This window comes from Prionailurus viverrinus, chromosome B3 (genome assembly GCF_022837055.1).
Source record: "Prionailurus viverrinus isolate Anna chromosome B3, UM_Priviv_1.0, whole genome shotgun sequence".
Taxonomy (NCBI): Eukaryota; Metazoa; Chordata; class Mammalia; order Carnivora; family Felidae; genus Prionailurus; species Prionailurus viverrinus.
This window is the reverse complement of record NC_062566.1, coordinates 115,284,768-115,306,231: the sequence shown is the minus strand read 5'-3', so window position 1 is coordinate 115,306,231 and position 21,464 is coordinate 115,284,768. Positions and strand designations below refer to the sequence as shown.

General features: G+C 55.7%; 1 protein-coding gene across 4 annotated transcripts in view; it reads left to right on the top strand.

Moving 5' to 3' along the window:
* LTBP2 (latent transforming growth factor beta binding protein 2) overlaps positions 1 to 21,464 on the top strand; it is a 107,243-nt gene that overhangs the window by 77,089 nt on the left and 8,690 nt on the right. For 2 of the 4 annotated variants that reach the window (XM_047861013.1, XM_047861017.1), the window contains 16 exons: positions 103 to 318; positions 1,415 to 1,434; positions 2,585 to 2,624; positions 3,334 to 3,447; positions 5,604 to 5,732; positions 6,389 to 6,517; positions 10,859 to 10,978; positions 16,227 to 16,346; positions 17,426 to 17,548; positions 17,781 to 17,906; positions 18,350 to 18,475; positions 19,247 to 19,369; positions 19,471 to 19,596; positions 20,001 to 20,123; positions 20,821 to 20,952; positions 21,240 to 21,365. In XM_047861013.1, the coding sequence (XP_047716969.1) occupies positions 103 to 318; positions 1,415 to 1,434; positions 2,585 to 2,624; positions 3,334 to 3,447; positions 5,604 to 5,732; positions 6,389 to 6,517; positions 10,859 to 10,978; positions 16,227 to 16,346; positions 17,426 to 17,548; positions 17,781 to 17,906; positions 18,350 to 18,475; positions 19,247 to 19,369; positions 19,471 to 19,596; positions 20,001 to 20,123; positions 20,821 to 20,952; positions 21,240 to 21,365 (1,893 nt within the window). The remainder of the gene's footprint in view (positions 1 to 102; positions 319 to 1,414; positions 1,435 to 2,584; positions 2,625 to 3,333; positions 3,448 to 5,603; positions 5,733 to 6,388; positions 6,518 to 10,858; positions 10,979 to 16,226; positions 16,347 to 17,425; positions 17,549 to 17,780; positions 17,907 to 18,349; positions 18,476 to 19,246; positions 19,370 to 19,470; positions 19,597 to 20,000; positions 20,124 to 20,820; positions 20,953 to 21,239; positions 21,366 to 21,464) is intronic. The other 2 variants (XM_047861014.1, XM_047861015.1) reach the window with 2 other exon arrangements.

Here is a 21,464-nt window from a genome sequence, read left to right as displayed (position 1 = left end):
CATTGCCACAATTGCTTGTCCCCCAAAGGGAGGGAAGGGAGGGCCCTGGGCTCCTGCAGGAACGGCACCTCTCAGCTTGGCCTCTGACCCCTGACCTTGCAGAGGGCTTCAGGGAGATCTGCCCTGCTGGCCACGGCTACACCTACTCGAGCTCACATATCCGCCTGGCCATGAGGAAAGCAGAGGAGGAGGAACTGGCCAGGCCCTCCAGGGAGCAAGCGCAGAAGAGCTATGGGACCCTGCTCGGGCCAGCGGAGAGGCAGCCACTCCGGGCAGTCACTGACACCTGGCTGGAGGCCGAGACCGTCCCTGACAAGGGTATCTGGGCTAGGGGAGGTGCCTGAGGGATTCCCCTTCTCCCTCAAAGAGCCACTGGGTGTTTATCCTGGATCTATGGCTTCCCAACTCTGGAGCATTAGGGGAGGGAGTTTAGAGCAGCAGCTCTGGGAGCCCTGCTCTCCTGACCTGGCAGGATGGGAAGGTCTCACCTCCTTCCCTTCCCATATGGGGTCAAAGGTGCCCACATCCCAAGGGTTGCCGGTGGAAGTGGGAGAGGTCAGCCGCAGGCCCCACCCCAACCCATCAGGCCTTCCTGGCCCCTGACCCCTGGTCCCATGGCCCTGGCCACACAGCTTCTGGGGCTGGTGCTTGCTTCAAGGCCTGAAGGTCTAGTAGAGAGACCCTGGGGAGTCTGGACACTGTCGATCCCCTCCCCTGGCCTTAGAATCAGAGTGCCAACTCCAGCTCAGTCGCCTCGGGCTGGGGAGGCACAGGCTGGAAAGAGATGGCCTGAGGCACCCCTGGCAGGATCCCCAGGAAGCCAGGCTGCAAGCACACCCGGGGCACTGGTAGCCCTGAGCACAGGAGGCCAAGGACACACTAGGACAGGACAGCTACATGATGGCCAAAATTGCTCCAGGAATCTGGAATAAACAGGGAAGTCCGGACAGAGCCCCAGTCATGGGAATTGGACACTGGCCAGGCCAGGAGCAGCTCTTCTCTTTCTAGAACTGTTGCCCTGGGCCGTAGCCCACGGCAGAGGCTGGAGTGACCTGGTGTGGCTGGGAGGCTTGAGAGGGAGGAGGTGACAGAACAAAGAGGAGAGTTACATCCAGGACAGATGGGTGGATGGGCCCGGGAAGGGGTGGGACTCCCATCACAGGGGCCTTAAAGGAAGGCAGGAGGCTCCCTCTCACCCGGGGAGCCACGTCATAGGCCCTCCAGACCTGGCCTTCTGGGGTCTGTGGTGGCCACTCCCTGCAAGGCCAGGAGGGGCAGAGGCTGTACTCTCTCCACCGCTGACCTCTGGGGACAGGTCAGGAGGTCAGTGACTGAACGAGCCTGGCCGTGGGTGGAGGGAAGGAGGCGGCCCGGCTCTCCTCCCTGAGCTCATGCTCTCACCTTTCCTTCCCAGGAGACTCCCAGGCTGGCCAGGTGAGTGCATCCAGGGATCGGCCAAGCGTGGCAGAGAGCGGGACAGGGTAGCCACTGAGACTGCAGGGCACTGTCCCCTGAAGGAGGAAAGGGAGGCAGAGGGGTTATGTGTGGGGTGTTACCTGGAGAGATGCTGGCATTGGGGTGGGGGGGGACTCACCCAAAGACCTAGTTTTACCCCAAGAGAAGTCAGAACAACAGCTCTTGTGCAGGCAGTCTCTCATTTGGGGTGCTCTGGGGCCCCCCTCAGAAAGGAAGTAGGAACAGGTCCTGTACTGCAGCTAAGGTCTAGAACTGGTTCCAGACGAATTCTGGACGCGGCACTTTCTGAGCCTGGTTTGCTCACACCGCAGGATCTCCCCTGTGGGTGGCTTGTGGGGAAGTAGAAGCAGAGATGTGGCTGGCCTCACGCCCCTTCACTCCCTTCCCTGCACCGAGGATTCCCCCGGGAAGAACCGAATCCTCCCGGAAAGACATCCCACAAGAGTGAACCTGCTTTTTCCCTCGCCAGTCTGCCGGTCCCTACCCTGTCCCCTGCCCCTCCAACCTGCATACCTGACTGTCCCCAAACCCCGTTCCTCCAGTGAGCTGCTTCTCTCCCCAGAGAATCACATATTGTCCTCCCAGACCAGAGTCCGCTTCTGCGTCCGCACAACCCCCAGCCTTGCTCCTGGCCCGCTGTCGTCCCCTGCCCCTTCTCTCCTCCTGGTTCACCACAGCTGTCTGTGAGCTGTGGTGAGAGACGCCAGGGATGGCCTGGGGGACTCGGATTCACCGCACTGGTCCTGTGACCCTAGGTAGGCTAGTTGACCCCTGGAGCTTCTGTGACTTTATCTGGGCTCCTAGCATTGAGCTGATCATTGAACATTGCTGGTGCGACACAGATCTGACACACCACATACATCAGTTCACTTAATCGTTACAACCTACTATCATAGGATAGTTGAGCAGATTAATTCAGACAGTGGACATAAAGCGCTGGCAGAATGTCCAGCATCTAGGAAAAACTCCTCAATGCCTGGAATGAATGAGAGAGTGAGTAAGTAAAGTGGACAGGAAGCCCCGGGGGCAGGGGTGAGTGTGATGGAAGAACGAACATCAGAGAGGTGACAAAGGATCCAACTGTGACTGTCTCCTCTATTCTGTGCAGGTCACAACCAGTGTTACCCAAGTACCTGCCTGGGTCCCAGGTGAGTCCCTCCTCCTAGCAGCTCCCAGGAAAGAGAGACCGTAGAGTTTGTACCCTGGGCTGAGGCACGGGGCTCATACCAGATGAGGTCGTGGGTGGCGTGACACGCGAAGGCTTTTTTTTCTGGGTGCTCTATACACCTAAGGTGCTGCAAGGTCGGTGAAAGACACAGAGATGTTTTGCGAATATTTCCCTAAACACCTTTCCGCATTTCACGGTGCCACTCAGCATATAAACGAGACCAAAGAGGAAGCACTGATGAAGCAGGGGCCCGTCAGGTCCCCGGAGCCCTTCCCCGGGGGCCTGTCTCCCCTTGGGAAAAGGTTGGAGCTCTGCAGAGGCCAGCTTGCAGAGGGTCACTGGGGTTGGGGACAGGGCACTGTTCAGGGGCTCTGTCTCCAACAAGCTAGCTGGCCTTGGCCTGGTGGTCGTTTCCACGAGCCTGTCTCCTGACCTGTGAAACGGAAGCTGAGACTGGATGTCCTGGCGGACCCATTCGAGCTCTCAGATTCTCTGACTCTATTTGGAACAGACAGATGGGGAGGGCAGGACAGAATCCACCCTAGGCTCCACCCCTGGTTCTCCAGCTGGAACGGCAGGAAGAGGGAAGGGCCACTGCCAGCACCTCTGGAGGGCACACTGTCTGGGGGTGGGAAGGCAGGTGGCCAAGGGGCCATGGCTCATCTGCTCTCTCCTCTCCCCCACCCCAGGCAATGCCACAGAAAGACCAACACCACCACTGCCTGGACAGGAGATTCCAGACAACCCGGAAGAAGAGCGAGTGACCACCCCCCATGACGGGCTGGAGGCCCCGGGCCCCTCAGGTACCTGGCCGTCAGCCTGGCGAAGTGTGGCTGGTCAGAGCCAACTCTGGGGCCTCCTCGCCCACCAGATGAACGGTCTCTAGTGAATTCCTGCTCATCTCATCCCAGGGGGCCCCTAATGAACACAGCAGTCCTGTCAGGAGCACGAGTCAAGTGGGGAAGGAGAAAGAGAAGGGAGGCCTCGGAGGCTCCTCTTACTCAGAGACCTTCTAGGAAAACCCAAGGGCCCTCGCAAGGAGCCTCCGGGAGCCTGGCTCCTCCCGGCTGTTGACCCTGAGTCAGCTGAGTGCCCCGGCAGCGAGCAGCCTCCTGCCCACAGGGCCGGCCAACTTTCGGGAAGGAAAGTGGTTCTGTTCTCAAGGTTGTTTAACTGTCGGGGAGCCTGAGCTCCCCCTCTCCGGTCGGCTACAATGGCGAGGGGTGCGGGGTGGGGGAGATCCCTGGCAAATCCACCTTGCTCTGCAATGCGCCCTCCTCAAAGGCTCATTGCAGAACTGCTGCTCCCTGTGCACAGGTGTGCTCACACGCGCGTGCCCTCACGTGTGCCCTCACGTGTGCCTCGTCAGGGGCTGGCTGATCTCTTAACCTCACAGACTGAGCTCACGTCAGGGGAGCGAGTATTTCCGGAGTTCTTCCACCAGAGAGAGAGACCAGGCTGCCGGGTGGAAGGAACAGCCCAGAGAGTGTGGGGTGGAGGAGGGGCTGGCCTTCCCAGGCCCGAACCGGGGCTGTCCTGCCACCCTTTCCAGGACCTCTCTCCTCGGTGCTCAGTGCACTGCATCAGGGAGCATCCTTATCCCCCTCTGCTGGGCAGGCAAGATGAGCTGGGTTAAGGGGATCCATTGGGGATTCTCCGACCAGAAAAATGGGCCTGGAGGCAGGGACAGGGGCGGGGGGAGGGGGGGGCAGGAGGAAGAGCCCAGGTGAGGCTCAGCAGTGGCTCTCAGCTCTGTGGGGGGACAGAATCCCCCCTCCGTCACCACCCACAGCTTAATCCCCCTTCTCCCCTGCGTTCCCCCAACCTCACCCCTCTGGGAGCATACATAGAACCTGGCAGGGGGTCCCCATAAGCCCTCCCCCAGCTGACCCAGACTTGGAGCCAGGCCAGGGACAGGCTAGCCTTGCCAACAGGCCGGTATGCACATTCGGTTCTGTCCTGCTTAGCAAACGCCGTGAAGCCTTGCTGTGCACCAACACAGGCGTCGCCCCAACCCATTCCCCTGGGCCTCCAGGGTGACCTCAGTACTGTGGGGCAGGGCAGGGGAGCCCTGGGTATGTGGGCTTCCGGCCATGACCTCAGGACAGACACAGAGCCTGGACATGTCCCTCACCCATTCATCCAATCAGTGGTTCATTCAGCACGCTCTAGGTGCCAGGTCCACTGCTAATATTAAGGACACAGTTCAAAAAAGCTAGAGTCTCTGCCCTCTATACAGCCTCAGCGCTGAGTCCGGGTGGGTCAGCAAACTGTTTCTGAATTCAGCACCCACCTCCCCACTTTTTACGCCACCACCCAGGGAGTCCTCGTTTAAATTACTTCAACAGGTTTCTAAGAGCCCCCGCCCCATGCCTCCCGCCCTGTCCGTCAGCCATTTGCTACCTTTCTGAGCAAGATGGCATAGCCAGATGAGTGGTCTTTTGGAGACAGCTCTGATCATACCCCACCTTGCATGACCCCCTTTCTCATAGGCCTCTCTGAACATGGCATTCAAGGCCTTGTTCAGTTGGCCCCAGCCCACTTCTCCTTTCTTCCTCAGGCAGTTCTCCCCCAACACCCTGCTTACCAGCACTGTCTGTCTGTCTCTGGGACTGTGGGTGAGAGCCATGCCCTTATTCAGAGAGGACTTCAGGTGTCCGAGGGTCCCCCTGCTGGGACATGGCCTAGTGGAGCCCACTGGGTTGTGGTCAGGGGGATGTACTACTGGGAGCTCCCCCCTGGGACTCAGGGTCCTGGGAGGAGTGCCGTGGGGTGTTGTACAAGGCCATGCTACACGTGGATATGGGCGGGCCCAGCCAAGAGAGGAGTGAGGCTTCTGTGGGTTCTCTGAGGCCCCTGTGCCCTGCGTCCCACCCTCTCCCCCCCCTACCCCACTGCCCCGCTCCCCTGCCTTTGCCTGTCCTCACTCCCTTATGACCTGTGCCTCGTTCTGTCGCAGGCATTGACCGGTGCGCCGCTGGAGCCACCAACATCTGCGGCCCTGGAACCTGTGTGACCCTCCCGGACGGGTACAAATGCATCTGCAGCCCCGGCTACCAGCTGCACCCCAGCCAGGCCTACTGCACGGGTATGCACTAGGGCATCCTGGGCTCGCTCGGTGACTGGGGACAGAGCCAAGAGTCCAGGCAACGGAAGGCCCGAGCACTGCTGTGTGCTCCGAGGAGTTGAAAAAGAATGCTGTGGCTGTAGACAAAGCTCACTTTAACCTTGGGGAGACCAGTCTCCGAGAGCACCATCCGATGAGTCTCCAGGACTCCGGAAGAGTGCAAAGCCCCTCAGGGCTTCAGCCCATTCCTGGAGCCCTCAGCTCTGAGATCAGCCCACGCCTCCAACTAGCCATCTTGCTGCCTACAGGGCAGACCAAGGCCTACCCTAGTTGGAAATGTCTCCACTAACCACCCCCTCCATATTGTTATTCAAGAGAGAAACGTCCACTGTGCCTTGAAGGAAAAGAAGTGGTCAGGAGGCCACTGGGGGAGGGGGACATGGGCAGGGAAGAAGAGCTGGGCCACTGGCCCAGGCCCTTGGTTCCGGAATGGGCCCTAGGGGCAGACTTCATGACCCCAGCCTTAGAGATTTTTCGTCTCCCTGGCCTCCTCTGTTCCCTCATCCCCTCCTTAACCTGCAGCAGCATCCCCTGTCCAGCTCCTAGCATGGGCAGATTGCTGGCAGGTGCCCAAAGAAAAGTCTCCCTGACCTCCCTCCCCACCTTCCTCTGCTCAGACGACAACGAGTGTCTGAGGGACCCCTGCGCTGGAAGAGGGCGATGTGTCAACCGAGTGGGTTCCTATTCCTGCTTCTGCTACCCTGGCTACACGCTGGCCACCTCGGGGACGACGCAGGAATGTCAAGGTAAGCCAAGTCTGCCTCATCCCTGGGATAGGCACAGGACCCCCCTAGAGAGTACTGAGGTGGAAGAGGATCCAAGCATTCACAGCACCCAGCCACTGCTCTGCAGTGTGTGGAGCACGCGAGCTGTGAGAACAGAGACTCAGGGCAGTGACCTGGCCCTGGGAGGAAGCCGACCCCTACGCTGAGACCAGAAGGAGAGTTTCAGACCTGCAAGACCGCAACGTTCACAAAGGCTCCGAAGAGGTGTGGCTGGAGCTGAGAATGTGAGGGGTCTGGGAACATGGCTGGAGATGAGGACTAAAAGCCTGGTCCCCAAATTCTGAGTGACTAGGAGCCGCTTTCATTTTGGGTAAGGAAGGAGACGCGTGAGGACACCGACTGGGACTCCTGGCAGACGGGGGAGCAGACTTTGCAAGAGGAGCGTGGGTCCTCAGCAGCTCAGAGACCTGGCAAGTCTTTGCGCTTCCCTGGGAAGGCCTGGCCCCCCGCACGAGGCCCCCGGGCAGAGAAGCTTCCAACACAAACCCTTGACTCTCCAGCATTTGTACTGCAATGCAAAAACCCTCTGCATACATTTTTATGAATGAGCTCACAGAGAATATGATGAGGCACTTTCCAAGCAGGGCCTTAAGATGCATAACCCAGCTGGAACACTTCACGGGAGAACTCTTCCTGAGGCTCGCATTGCTGGTTCTGGCTGGGGCAGCCCAGCAGTCACCCACAGTCCCGCCCTGGAGGCCAGGAGGCTGTGTATCCAGACATTACCAGGGACCCCAGGTTCTAATCCCCCAGAGATCTCGTCTGCAGAGACCAAGCCCGTCCGGGTCTCCTCACCTGCTATGGGGGAGAGGGAGTAGGGGAGAACAACCAGCTAGCTTAATCAGGGTGGGGGATTGCACTTGATCATACGAAGCTCATCTTCCCAGCCCCAGTCGGTAGAAATCCTTACCCATTTTATAGTTAAGCAAACTGAGGCTCAGGGAAGTGAATTGAAATGCCCAGGGACCTCGTACCGAGTTGTGGCAGAGCCAGAAACAGAATCAAAGTCATTCTGGTGTCAAAGCGTGGTTTGCTTCCAAAAACATGCACAGCGAAGGAATGGAGAAAGCAGAGAGTGTTCCAGAGAAAGGGAATGAACCATTTCTACAGAGGGCAGAGTAGTGACCAAGCCTGGCAGGCTCTGGGAATAATGATAAATCCAGTGTGACTGGAGCATGTGGTATGTGGAGGAAGTGGCAGGAGCTGAGGCCAGTGTGTGAAGTCTTGAGTGCCAGGCTGAAGGGTTTGGACACCATCCCGCAGGCAGTGGGCAGCCAGTAGAGGTTTATAAGCAGAAGGTGGCGACGCACTCAGCTGGTCCTCAGGGAGGTGACTCAGCAGCACTGGCCGGTGCCGTAGGTCAGAGGCGCTGCTCTCTATGGGTCCAGCCCAGGGCACCGGCCCCGGGGACAGGCAGTGGCTGCTGCCGGGAATGGCGTCACCGGTCCCGGATGTCTCCGCCAGCCCCAGCAGCTGGGGAGGGAGGTCAAGGTCAGCTTCAGTGCCTCGCCCAGTGGAACCTGGCTGCCCCCTGATGGGACCTTATTCGGGATAACATCCCCTTTCTAAAGTCTGCCAGTCTTATGAAGCAGCATCTCATTATTTAATTATGTGTGAATTATTTCACTAATTTGTGTAACGAATTAATATAAATTGTAACAGTTTCTAGAAGTAAAATTAATGCAATTGATTATTATAAATTGTTCGCATGTTAAATATTTTTTTATATTTTTAAGCTTATTTATTTTGAGAGTGGGGGAAGTGCAGAGAGAAGAGAGAGAGGGGGTCCCAAGCAGGCTCCGCACTGCCAGCGTAGAGCCTGATGCAGGGCTCGAACTCACGAACCGTGAGATCATGACGTGGGCTCAGATCAAGAGTCAGACCCTCAACCAACTGAGATACCCAAGTATTTTTTTTAAAACATTTACTTCGCAGGGTGCCTGGGTGGCTCATTCAGTTAAGTGTCCAACTGCAGCTCAGATCATGATTTCATGGTTCATGAACTGGAGCCCCACATCAGACTCTCTGCTGTCAGAACAGAGCCTGCTTCAATTACTCTGTCTCCTCTCTCACTCTCTGCTGCTCCCCTGCTGGTTCTCTCTCTCTCAAAATAAATAAATAGACTTACAAAAAAAAAAAAAAACATTTACTTTACTAATAAATATGAGCATCTCTTCGTACATTAGCCTTGGGGTTTCCTTATCTGAAAATTGCTTGTTCCTATTTTTTTTGCTCAGTTTTCCAGTGGCTGCTGGTTTTCCCTGGGGCTCTTTAGGAGTTTCTTGTATATTCCAGATACTTGCCTGGGTTTAGATATTGCAGCTCTCTCATTTCATCCTCTGTCCGTTAACCTTATCCACATGTCCTTCTTTTTAACAGAAATTCTTAATTCTAACATATTGAAATTCACCTTTTTGCCTTATTTTTTATGCTTTTAGGGCTTTATTTAAAAAGCCCTTCCCCATCCCCAGGCCACAAAGATATCCTTCCACGCTTTCTTTCATAAAAGTTAGTTCACCTTTTACAGCATGTTTTAATCCATCTGGAGTCTGTCTGTACAGACGTTATGATCTGGTTTTGTTTTGGTTTTCTGGGGTTTTTTTGTCTGTTTGTTTGTTTTTTGTTTCTATGCCTGTCGCTCTGCACGGAGCAAGTCCGCTTTCTCAGCCTCGTCTATCAGTCGCCCTGGCCCTGCCGGTCTGTGAGCTCTTCCTCAAGTGCCCATGTGTGGTTCTGCCTCTGAGTTCTCTTTCCTCTTCCCCTGGGATCCCAGCTTCTCGAAGTGAGGATGAGTTATTTCAGAAATGCCCGGAGAGGTATTGCAATGCAGGCTCCAGTACTGCGAGGGCAGAATCCCTGGATGTGGGCCCGGGGGGTGTGACTTTTACACCTTCTGCCAATGACTCCGCTGGGCACCACAGTGGTACAAAGTACCGCTCGGATGAAAACACTGTCCATAAACAAATGATTAGTATTCCATTCATGCAACAAGCACTATTTGGGGTTCTGTGCTGGACATTAGGGACATTCGGATAATAAGAGCCATTCTCAGCAGTCGGAGAGAAAAAAGCAAGTAAATGAACAGTCACTATAGTGGCTGAGTCCTAGGGGAACCCTGGGGAGGGACATATGGGATGGAGGGGAGAGGTCATCCTCACCTGAGAGATGAGTAGGAGGCAGCCAAGCTAGTGGGCAGGAAGCCACTCCGGACAAGCAAGCAGGACATGCCCAAGTTCAGGAGCAGGTCCTGTGTGGCTGAGGCTAGGGGGCAGGAACCAAGGTGGGAGAAGCAGACGGGGCCAGATCATGAAAGATCTCACATGCCAGGCCTAGGAGATGAGATGTTATAGGGTAGGTTTAATGCTAGAATAATAATAGCTAACATTTCTTCGGTGGTTACCCTGTGCCAGGCAGGCACTGTGCTAGGCCCTTCGCTTGGATTATCTCTTTTGATCTGCGTAGGGGCCCCATGAAATGTTTGAACCAGTGCTGGGGGCCGGGGGGCAAAAGTAAGTCCTCCATTGATTTGACTGTGGGGACAAGGAATGGGGAGGGGCCAGAGCAACCTTGAGTGGGTCAATTGAACCAGTCCTTGAAATGGAGGTAGGACACTGCTGACCGTAAAGGCAAAGAAAGATGCTCCAAGTGGAGACATTTGTATGAACAAAGGTTTGGTGGCTGACCAGTGGGGACCAGCAAACACAGCAAGGCTGGGGCCGAGCGGCAGAGGCCTTGTGAGCCATACTGAAGCATCAGGGAACCCCAGTAGGGATTTAAGCAGGGGAGTCGCGTGACCAGGGTCAGACTTTTGAGCCACTGTGGGGCACCAGTATGCTTTGGGACAGTGGAATAAACCACTTCAGTAGATTCACGGCTGCCTAAGATGCTATCTTTCTGGCTGTTTAATCCCTAACCTTTGAGAAGGCCCTTAAGAACTCTAGGATCAGACCTCTGGAGGATGCATTGGGGTTCATGGGGGGGGGGGGGGCTTTATTGGCCTCCTCGGATCACGCTATATGGACGGCCGCGTGACCTCAAGACCAGCCTTTGCCTCAGGGTGGGAAGACAGCTTTGAGGGTTCCCAAGGGCCTTGGGAGAAAGGAACTCAGGAATTTGCAGGGGCCTGAGCTAGATCAGTCTCGGAGCTGGCATAGGAGCCCCCCCACCAATCACAGCTGCAGCAAGGATGCCTTTTCCTGCCTGGGCCTCAGCACGGGCATCCTTGTCCTGGGCCTCTGAAGGGATGCCCCGGGACCCCTGCAGGGCTGACGCCAACCCAGGACTTGTTTCGTGTGTTCACAGACATAGACGAGTGTGAGCAGCCAGGGGTGTGCAGCGGGGGACAATGCACCAATACAGAGGGTTCGTACGACTGCCAGTGTGACCAGGGCTACATCATGGTCAGGAAGGGACACTGTCAAGGTAAGAAATGGGATGAGGGAGGGCAGCCGGCCGCCCTACCATCTCTTGGCCCCTCCCCAGGTGCTGGCTACCCCCACCTCCCCTTCCAGCTTCTCTCCGACTGGGCCCCTTGATGCTGAGCCGACTCTAATGGACAGAGATCTGTCTGGGAATTCTTGAGGCCTTCCATCCCCTTCAATGATATTTTGGCATCCTGTCTGCCCCCCAAAGCAGGGGAGCACAGCAACTTTATACACACGAGACCCCGGGAACATCCCTCCGTACACCTCTTCCCCTGCCTTGAGTCACACTGCTCTCCTATATGACAGAGGAGAAGCCGGTCTCTCTGGGAGGTGCTTGCGGCCTCAGCCATGACCAACTTGCTAAAGCTTGTTAGGCCATGAGCTCCTCAGGGCTGGACCATATCTTTAGATGACCCCTGTGCACACACCTGATAAATGTCCCGCATTGGACAAACGTTAGCAAATGCTAGCTGAATGAGTAAATGAATGAAGAATGATTGATGGAGCCCCAGTCCTTGCTCCCTTTCCCAGGCCCTGCCAAGAGGTGGCTGTGACATTGCCAATCAGTCTCCCCACAGACTGGCTTGGAGCTGCCACTATCACACCAGCTCCTGGCAACTCTCCCACTACCGCCTCCTGGCCAGGCTGGGGTGGCAAATGCTCGAAAGAGGCCTGGGTTGTGTGCGAAGAGTGGTGGAGACAGGAATGAATGAGGGTAAACCAAGGCTCTCTCTGGAAAGAAATCCTGTCCTGGATCTGAGGTTAGGACCAGACACCTCTCAGCCTCCAGGTTCTTCCTGGCCGGGACTTGCCTGATTGCACAGGGTCCTGGAGGTGAGGGATGGGCTTTTATGCCTTATGATGGGAGGGTGTGCCTTCCCAGTGCCATTAGCAGGGAAGCTAGGTCCGGGGTCCTAGAAGGTCTTAGCAAAGGGGAGACATGGCTGGGGGTGTAGGGCAGTCTGCCCCCCCCCCCCAGGGTGTCACCTTCTCCTCTCGATGCCTCCCTCTTGGTGATTTCCCTTTCATACTCTGGACTACACATGATCAAAGCCAGAATGGCCTCTCTTTGTCCTCATAAGCATGATGGAGGCACACAGCCTGGCATTTTCCAGGAGAATGGAGAGCTGATGAGGGCCTACTATGTGCCAGGAGGTGTCCTAGTACTTGACAGATTACCTCATTCAAGCATCACAACAATACATTTAAAAAATTTTTTTAATTTTTTTTTTTTTTTATTTTTTGAGAGAAAGAGAGAAGGACAGAGTACAAGCAGGGGAGGGGCAGAGAGAGAGGGAGACACAGAATCTGAAGCAGGCTGCAGGCTCCAAGCTGTCAGCACAGAGCCCAACACAGGGCTCGAACCCATGAACCATGAGATCATGACCTGAGCTGAAGTCGGACATTTAACCGACTGAGCCACCCAGGCGCCCCAGACAACATTACAGATGTGACGTTAGACTTTATTAAAAAGAAAAGCAAACCCAACGGAGATGAACCAAGAAAATACCAGGACATTAAAAAGATCAGATTTATACAAACCAGTCCATGTTAAGGGCATAGGCTCTGTAGAGACAGGCCTGGGTTTGACTCTTGTCTTGACATCTGAAAATGGAAACCATAATGCCCATCTCGGAGGTTCTTGTGAGGACCAAATAAGCTAACACGTACAACAAGACTTTCAGTGAATACGGGGGAGTGTTTCCATCTGAAAACCCCGTCTTTTTTTCACCTCTAGACACCCCTCACGCTGCAGTCCACGCCTCCAGATTGTCCCCTTCCCTTCCGGAAAAGTTCCGGAGGGAACTTTTTCCGGAGGAAAAGTTCCAGACACACACCTCAACTGGGAGGTCAGGCTGAGTTCCTGGCCCAGGCCAGACATTCAGTCTGCTGAAAGAAAGGCTGGTGTAGCCTGCACACTTCTCCAGGTTTCCATCAGTAACCACAGACCCAGCCATCACCCTGGGAGCCCAGTCAATTTCCTCCCCCTCTTTCTTCTCACTCCAACTGAGAAACCACTCTCTCCACTTAAACTCAAAGTCTCTGGTGGAAGGCCTGAGTGCTCTGGGCAGCAGCCCATCCAAAGTCTCAATGGCATTTCCGTCATACCAGAAACTCTGGGTTCCCACAGAAAGGGGTTGGATCCCCTCGCAGACTGCCTGGGCTTTGCTGTGCCCCAACCACATCCCAGGTCTCCTGCGCTTCTGGCCCCTGACTGAGCACGCTCCCCCTCCCACCCTGTGCTCCCACAAGGAGCGGAGATGGGCAACCTCACATTTCCTCATGCAAAGAATAAAGCCCTGGTTAGGGAAGATCCAGGACCCCAACTTGTACAGACAAGTTGGCAAGCTGGTCCCTGGGGTGCCTGTTTCCCTGGGTCCTCTGGGGTCTCTTCAGAACCTCATCCCAATAAGGTGTGACATTTTAGTCACGTGGTCTCATTCTTGCCCCCAACTACCAAGGTATTAGAACCCAGCAAAATATACGATAATTTTAGCTTTAAATTCAAACCCTAGACTAGGGAGAAAAATCCAGCTCTAGTCCACATACCAAGGGATCGATGGAACAGCTTCAAGATATCTGGTGACATTAGAGCCTTTGCCCTTAACACGGACTGGTCAGAAGTGGAATCTACTTCATCCGGAATCTTTCTCTGGCTCCTTTTGATGGGCTTGGCAGATGGCTCTGTTACATGCACTCCCATTTGGGAGAGCCTTTCCTTGGCTCATGGGGTGACTAAGGGCTGCTTTGATCTTCTGCCTTCCCTCTCCCACTTGCTGACAGACCTCTCACATACAATAATCGTGGCTGGGGCTCTGATCCGAGGAAAGAAGCCAGCAGTGGTGTGCCGGGCTAGAGTATGTTATGCTACGTTAACAAGCGACCCCAGCCCTCATGACTTAGAACACAGCAAAGTTTACATCTGATCAGTGCTACATGCTCATCGTGGGTCAGCTGGGGATCCTGCCTCATGTTTCTTCACTCTAGAACTAGCCTAAAGGGATAGCCAGCATCTTGAATGCGGCCAGTCTCCATGGAAGAAAGGAAGAGTTGCTCACAGTTATGCCTTGGTCCATAAATTATATGCGTCATAGCTCATCAGCCAGCACGAGTGCCCTGGTCTGACCCAAAGAACCGGGAGGCACGGGACGCCTGGGTGACCCAGTCAGTTAAGCATCTGACTCTTGATTTTGGCTCAGGTCATGATCTCACAGTCCGTGAGTTCAAGCCCCGTGTCAGGCTCTGCACTGATAGCACAGGGCCTGCTTGGGATTCTCTTTCTCTCCCTTTCTCTCTCTCTGCCCGTCTCCCACTTGCGTTGCATGCACACATACACTCTCTCTCTCTCTGTCTCAAAATAAATAAACTTAAGAGAGAGAGAGAGAGAGAGAGAGAGAGAGAACCAGGAAGCACAAGCCTACCTGGCCCAGCAAGGGGAAAGCTGGAATATTTAGTGAACAGCATCAATACCAGGAGTCTCCTAATGCCCAGTAGAGGACACTTTGTGCGACACCTCCACAGATATGCCCAGAACATTTGGGGCAGGACAGGCATCAGGGCTCTTTGCTCCTGGTAAATGTAATCTCCTTCTTATACTACCTGATCCCTGTAGGAGAGCTGCAAAGGTTTCATTTTTTCTCAGTGTGGTCTTAGAAAAGGGTCCTCACCTCTGTCTCTTTATCTCCCGAAGCAATGATCACTTATCACTCCCAATGGCTTTGCCCATCCTTCTTCTGGTAGCTCAGCTAAGGCCGCAGGCCATGGAGCTGGCTGCTCTCTAATGAGCAGCCAAAGTTGGGGGTCCTAGACCCTTCAATCCCCCTCTTCTGTCTCATTCTCTTCAATTCTGTCTTTACAGAGATCCTTAGAATAGGTTAGCCCAGTGTCACCACAACCCAACCAGGAGCTGTTGGCCACCCTCTTTCTAGAGACGAACCTTATCTCATTGTCCCCAAGATTGCCTTGGGGGCCTGGGTATTTCCTTGCAGATACCCAGCTGAACAACCGCCTGCCCTCTGTATACCTTCCTCTTCTGGACCCTCAGGGTGAAGTTTTGGCCTTGAGAGGGCCCAGGTGCCCTGGGATAGAGGGCTTTGATGTGACCCGGCTTCTGCAGACCAAACAACGTCAGAGGAGACTTATCTTCACTCTCCGCTTCAGGGGCCATATCGTGTTCTGTAACAGCTGCTGGCTTTCGTCCCTTTGCAGAGAGCCTGCGTTCTGACCCTTGGCCCTGCCGCCTGCATTTCCTCCATGGGTGCTGAGCAGATCTTCCTCTTGGGCAGTAGGTCTTCTGCATCTGCATAAGCTGGTGGACTTCCTCCAGGAGAATGACAGTTCCCGATTTAGGAAGAGTAGATCCTCTTGTTTCCTCTGGAGCTCAGTCAGTCTGTCACTAACAGTGGCTGGCAGCCTCACCCTTGAGCCCGAGGCACATCCTGCCTTCCTGCAGTCCCAACCCAGAGTTCAGTCCCTGTGTTATGACCTCCCTAAGTCCGCCCAAGTCCCCTGTGTGCCTTGAATGAGGACTTCTGGGTATGTCAGGTCGTATCAGGAAGAACCCTGCCTGCAGCCCCCCCGGGAGCAAGATCTCTGTCCTCCTCCTCGCTGCCCCAGGCTCATCCTTTCGGACTCTCTCCCGGATCTCACCAGAGTGGGCATTGGCAGCCCTACATGGTTCTCACCTGGAACAAAATTCTCTCCGGCCAAGAAGCCTTGCCAGCCTCCACCCTTGACTCTGCATCAGCCTCAGGGCTGGTCTTGGTCACATCCGAGATTGGGGGTCCTCCTCAGTCCCCATTTCCTGCTGCAGGGGAGCCCATTTTGCCCTCATTGTCCAGCGACCTGTTCTGGGGTCTCCGGGACCTGCCATACCAAGCACGTACAGTCCCAGTAACGTAAAGGAACAGGATTCACCAAGGCAGATACGAAGGCCCTTCCCAACAGGCCAGCTCATGGAGTAGAGCTCTCCCACCCTCCCACAGCTGTGGTGACCACGGCCTCTTGCCCCACCCAGGGAGTCTCCCTTTCTAAAGTTCTTCTGTCTCTTTTGTCCAGGACAGTGGGTGGGAGGTGAAGCTGGGAACACCAGACAGGACTCACTTTTTCCTAGTTTCCATCTGTACAGAAACTGGCATCCCTCCCTCTCCCCCACCAAGGGCAGGGTCAAGGATTTGCTTCCTCTCAGACCTACCCATGTGCTGTGGTTCCCAGCGATGACCAAGGGTGGAGATGTTATTTTGCAGATATCAACGAATGCCGTCACCCTGGCACCTGCCCGGATGGGAGATGCGTCAACTCCCCCGGCTCCTACACTTGCCTAGCCTGCGAGGAGGGCTACAGGGGCCAGAGCGGGAGCTGTGTAGGTGAGGGCTGCTTGCCAAGGCAGTGAGAGGGCTGTTTGGCCTTGGGACCTCTGGTTGAGCCCACACACAGGGAGGGAAGGAGATGGGCAGGGGGAAGTGGCTTGGAGGCCATTGTCCTCCATGACCTGGCTGGGTTCCCACATGATGTTGGCCATGAGATGGGTGTGCTTCAATTACTGGTGTTCTGCCCTCTGAATCAGCTTGTGTGGGGGCCCCTTTGGTTCCTTGACCATATCCATCCAGGAGCTACAGCCCAAGGTCCCAGAAGCTTCTGGGGCTGGATCCTGCTCGGTAGAGTGAGTTGCCAAGAATCTTAGGAAGAGGGTGGCTCTGGTGGTGTGAGCTGGCGGCCGAGTCCTCCCGGGGAGGAGGGCCTTCTGCTTTTCTGCATCTCAACAGCAATGTCTAAACAGCAACACCTAACTCAACAGTGGGTGTGCTTCTCCCTCCAGAGGAGGCTGCGTGTCAGCTGTAGGAAGAGTGTTCTTTCCCCTCAGTCCCTGCAGGAAGAAAGCCCCAGGGTTCAGAAGGCCAGGAGGGACTGAATTGTGAATAGATGCTTTGAGGCTCTGGAGAGGGCAGGCATTTCCCAGGCCCTTGAGACTCCGGTCAGCCAGCCAGGCATAGATCGGCCTGTCTCTGCATTGCCCACTCACCTATTGAAGCTGGTTGTTGGGCTGGGAACATGGAATCATACCAGTTTGGTTGGCAAGTAGGAGGTCAGAAGGGTTCAGAGCCACTGTAAGGTGAGTCAAGGGTCTTGGACATTTCATTCCAGGTGTCCTCAGATGGGCCAAACCAGCCCCAGGGCTGGGGAAACTGGCCTCCTTTTCTAGGACATGCAAAGTGCTGTGTGTTACCAGATAGAGCTGCAGCGGGCCCAGGCGGGAAGGGCACCCTGCCCTGAACTAGGTGGGTGGGGCCAGGAGCAGGAACAACCTGATGGCCTTCCTAGGGTGGCCTGTGGCCCCTCAGAATGCTGATGCCCTGGCCTCGTAACTGAGATGCTCTAAGCCTGACAATGGGGACCACATGAAAGAGAGGAGGCCAACCTGCCATCTTGGACTTCTCTTCCACAGATGTAAATGAGTGTCTGACCCCTGGGGTCTGCGCCCATGGAAAGTGCATCAACCTGGAGGGCTCCTTTAGATGCTCTTGTGAGCCGGGCTATGAGGTCGCCTCAGATGAGAAGGGCTGCCAAGGTACATAGATGCTGAAGCACCCTTCCTCCATGCAAATCCACCCGCAGCTCCGTCCCTCTGCACACCCACTGCTGATCCAGCCGTCGTCCCACATCCCTAATCATGCGGACCCAACCACACATCCTGCCAAGTCCCATCCTTCCCCCCGCCCACCACCCACCTGTCAGTTCCGTCCGTCCTGCTATGTCTGTCCTGCAGAGGGTCCCACACAGAACCCAATGGCCTGTTTCAGATGTCGACGAGTGTGCCAGCCGGGCCTCGTGCCCCACGGGCCTCTGCCTCAACACTGAGGGCTCCTTCACCTGCTCCACCTGCGAGAGTGGGTACTGGGTGAATGAAGACGGCACTGCCTGTGAAGGTAAACCCAGGGAGGGGCTGGCAGAGGGGGACCAGGAATATAGGCTTTCTTACCCCCCAAAGAATACTCCGTTTGTCCCCCAGCTTTGGGCTGATGCTCAGGGTCTCCAGGCTAGCCTAGAGGACCTTATCAATGGACTTGGCCCCAAGGGGAGCATCTACTGTCATCATCCCCAAGTTTGGAGGCGAGGATAGAAGGAAAAAAAGGGAGTCGCGGAGACAGGAGGGAAGCTGACGGTAGAGCTGCCCCCAGAGCGTTCTGGGGAGAGGGTGCCAGCATTGCCCTATAGAAGGCCCCCAGCTTGGGCCTGCCTCTCCCCACGGGCCCCAAGACAGTCCTATAAGCTCCGAGAAGGAGGCCACGTGTGTGGGAAGCTTCCTGCCCTGACAGGTAGAGGGAGCTCTCCCGAGCCCACAGGGTGACTGGCTGGCTGTCTGCCCCAGACCTAGACGAGTGCGCCTTTCCGGGAGTCTGCCCCTCGGGAGTCTGCACCAACACCGCCGGCTCCTTCTCCTGCAGGGACTGTGAGGAGGGTTACCGGCCCAGCCCCCTGGGCCACACCTGCGAAGGTGAGAGCCCCTTTCCCCCGCCACCGCGAGGGAGGGGAGCACAGATGGGGCGCAGGAGACCAACCCACCACCCTTAGAGAAGGGAGTGACCAGACACGGCAGGGATTGCTTCCAGGCGGGGGGCCCTTCTGTCTACCTTGGACTGGCTAGCTGGGGACACCTATTCTCACCCCTCCCTCAACAGGAGTTGGAAAGGTGACTACACATCTGGGTTTAGGGGGCCAATGAGCCACTGGATCACAAGCTTCAGGGGAGTCTGGTCCACGAGCAGCTTCGTGGGTTCTTTGTAAGGGTGGGGGCTGGGACCATATTTTGGGAAACATCGGCCTGTACCAGGCAATCTGTAGGCCCGCTTAAAGAACCTAGTTCCTGTGACCTTCTTAGCTTCTCTGTATATTTCCTTCATTTATCTCTCATTTGTTTTCCCATTGCTTCTCAGAAAAGTCTAAGCCATCTCAGCCGTGGTCAGGGCAGTGGGTTTGGCCACTGTAGGCCAAGGTCGCGGGGAGGGGCCAAGCATCCCCAGGGGCACTGTGTGGGCAGCTGGAGAGGCCCAGCCAAAGGCTGCTGGGCCAGGGCAACAATGGAGGGAGCTGCAGTGATACTGCTCCCCGAAGCCTCCCTCGCCAGCTGCTTTATAAGGCGATGAGGCCCCTGTGGGTCCAGACTCCTCAGGCAGGGGACTGGTCCTCTGGAGACCTCCCTGTTGGTTCCTGTCCTGGTGGGGGTGGTGCTGCCACGGGCTGCCTTCCCCCCTGTGTGACCCTGCAGATGTGGATGAGTGTAAAGACTTCCAGAGCAGCTGCCTGGGAGGCGAGTGCAAGAACACGGCTGGCTCCTATCAGTGCCTCTGTCCCACAGGCTTCCAGCTGGCCAATGGCACCACGTGTGAGGGTGAGTGGCTCCCTATCCCCAGCGGGAACCGTGGACAATGAGTGGGGCGGGGGAGGGGGCAACATGCCTGGGCGACACCGCTGCCTACCTTCTCCTTGCAGATGTGGACGAGTGCGTGGGAGAGGAGTACTGTGCACCCCGCGGCGAGTGCCTCAACAGCCACGGGTCCTTCTTCTGTCTCTGCGCACCGGGCTTCGCCAGCGCCGAGGGGGGCACCAGCTGCCAGGGTGAGAAGCCAGCTGGGCCATGTCTGCTTGCCAGCAGCAGGGGGCGCTGGAGGCTCTGTCTAGACTACTAAAAATAAAGTGCTCCTGGCCCCACCCGGGGATGGGAGGCGGGAGGCTGAGTGATGACAGGGAGACAGGTTTCAGGAAGGCACTCAACAGGGCCTCTCCATGGTATCTACGACAGGCATGTGCCCTTTGAATCCTTTGGGTGTCACCCTTCTGTCCTTGGTAGTGCCCCAGTTCTGGGGCTGCTCCCCCCAGCCTGGCCTCTGGCCTCTAGCTCCAGACTCTTCCTCAGATCTTCTAGCCCTTTCCTAACCTGAGACACTCTCTGGCTCTCCTGTGGACTACTTAGGGCCCCAGGGACCCATGGCTGGGCCTGCTGACAAATGTCTCTATTCTAGATGTGGACGAATGTGCAGTCACAGACCGGTGTCTGGGAGGACACTGTGTCAACACGGAGGGCTCCTTCAACTGTCTGTGTGAAACCGGCTTCCAGCCCTCCCCAGAGAGCGGGGAGTGTGTGGGTAAGGTCGCCAGGGGGGAGTGGACAGGGCTCTGCCCCATGTCCGCCCACCTCCACCCCTGCCTGGTCCTCAGCTCCCTGGGACTAGGAACTGCAGCTTCCAGAAAGCAGAGCACTTTCCACAGATTAATCATCCAATGGAGAATGCATTTATTGACTGTCCGCTGACTCCGGACATATCCAAGGATGACAAAATAAAGACAGTCAGGATCCTTGTGCCAGCAGAGCACACAATCTAGTTTTTAAAGCCAAACTGATTCAATAGACATTTATTAAACCCCTGCTAGGTTCAATGTCTTTTGCTAGGACAAAGTAGACAGTTATGGACAATCTTCAAATTGAGCAAGGGAGACAGATACAAAGACAATTTTCAGTAAATACGCTTTGGTGCAGACTTATATAAAAAGAAGCATAAAGTACTCTGCCGTAGGGAGAAGGGGGTGAGGGAAAAAATATGTCACAGAAGGCTAAGAGCTCAGTGCGTTCCTAAACAGCATATAGTTTTCTACCTAGACACTCATCCTGCCAGGTCAGGAGAAATGATCCTGAACTTAATGTTTTGGGGGTGGGTTGAGCACAGTCATTTGCAGCGGATCAAGGACCCCAAAGGTTGTGGGGCATGACCTTGTAATGCCAAAACGGTGGGGCCAAAGCAGTGACCTGCCCACTTCCGCCCCCTCTCTTGGCTCTGGGGACAGATATTGACGAGTGTAAGGACCATGGTGACTCGGTATGTGGGGCCTGGAGGTGTGAGAACAGCCCTGGCTCCTACCGCTGTGTCCTAGCCTGCCAGCCTGGCTTCCACATGGCTCCGACTGGAGACTGCATTGGTGAGTAGGAATGGGGAGTCGGAGGCAGGAGGGCTGAGGACACCTATTTTCACGTATCCAGCTAGAAACTGCTTTCGCCTGAGGACATTGTGTTGGCAGCTGTTGGAAGTTTGCGTATTTTCCAAACAGCAGGGCTTACACAAAAATTGAAGAGGAACGTCAATGTTAGAGTGTTCTTGTCCTGTGTTTAGAAGTTACTTTTTACAGACATTGGTGTCAATAGTCCAAGTATTCCCAGCAAACAGAGCAAGAGCGCACCCTACACCCTAGTCCCCACTGTCCCACAGACATAGACGAGTGTGCCAACGACACCATGTGTGGGAGCCACGGCTTCTGCGACAACACTGACGGCTCCTTCCGCTGCCTCTGTGACCAGGGCTTCGAGACTTCGTCCTCCGGCTGGGAATGTGTTGGTGAGAAGCCTGCAGGCTAGCCCGGCTCCGGGCCCGGGAAGGGGAGGCCCTTGGGCCCATCTCCACAGATTTTGGCTGTCCTGGAGAGAGGCCCTAGGG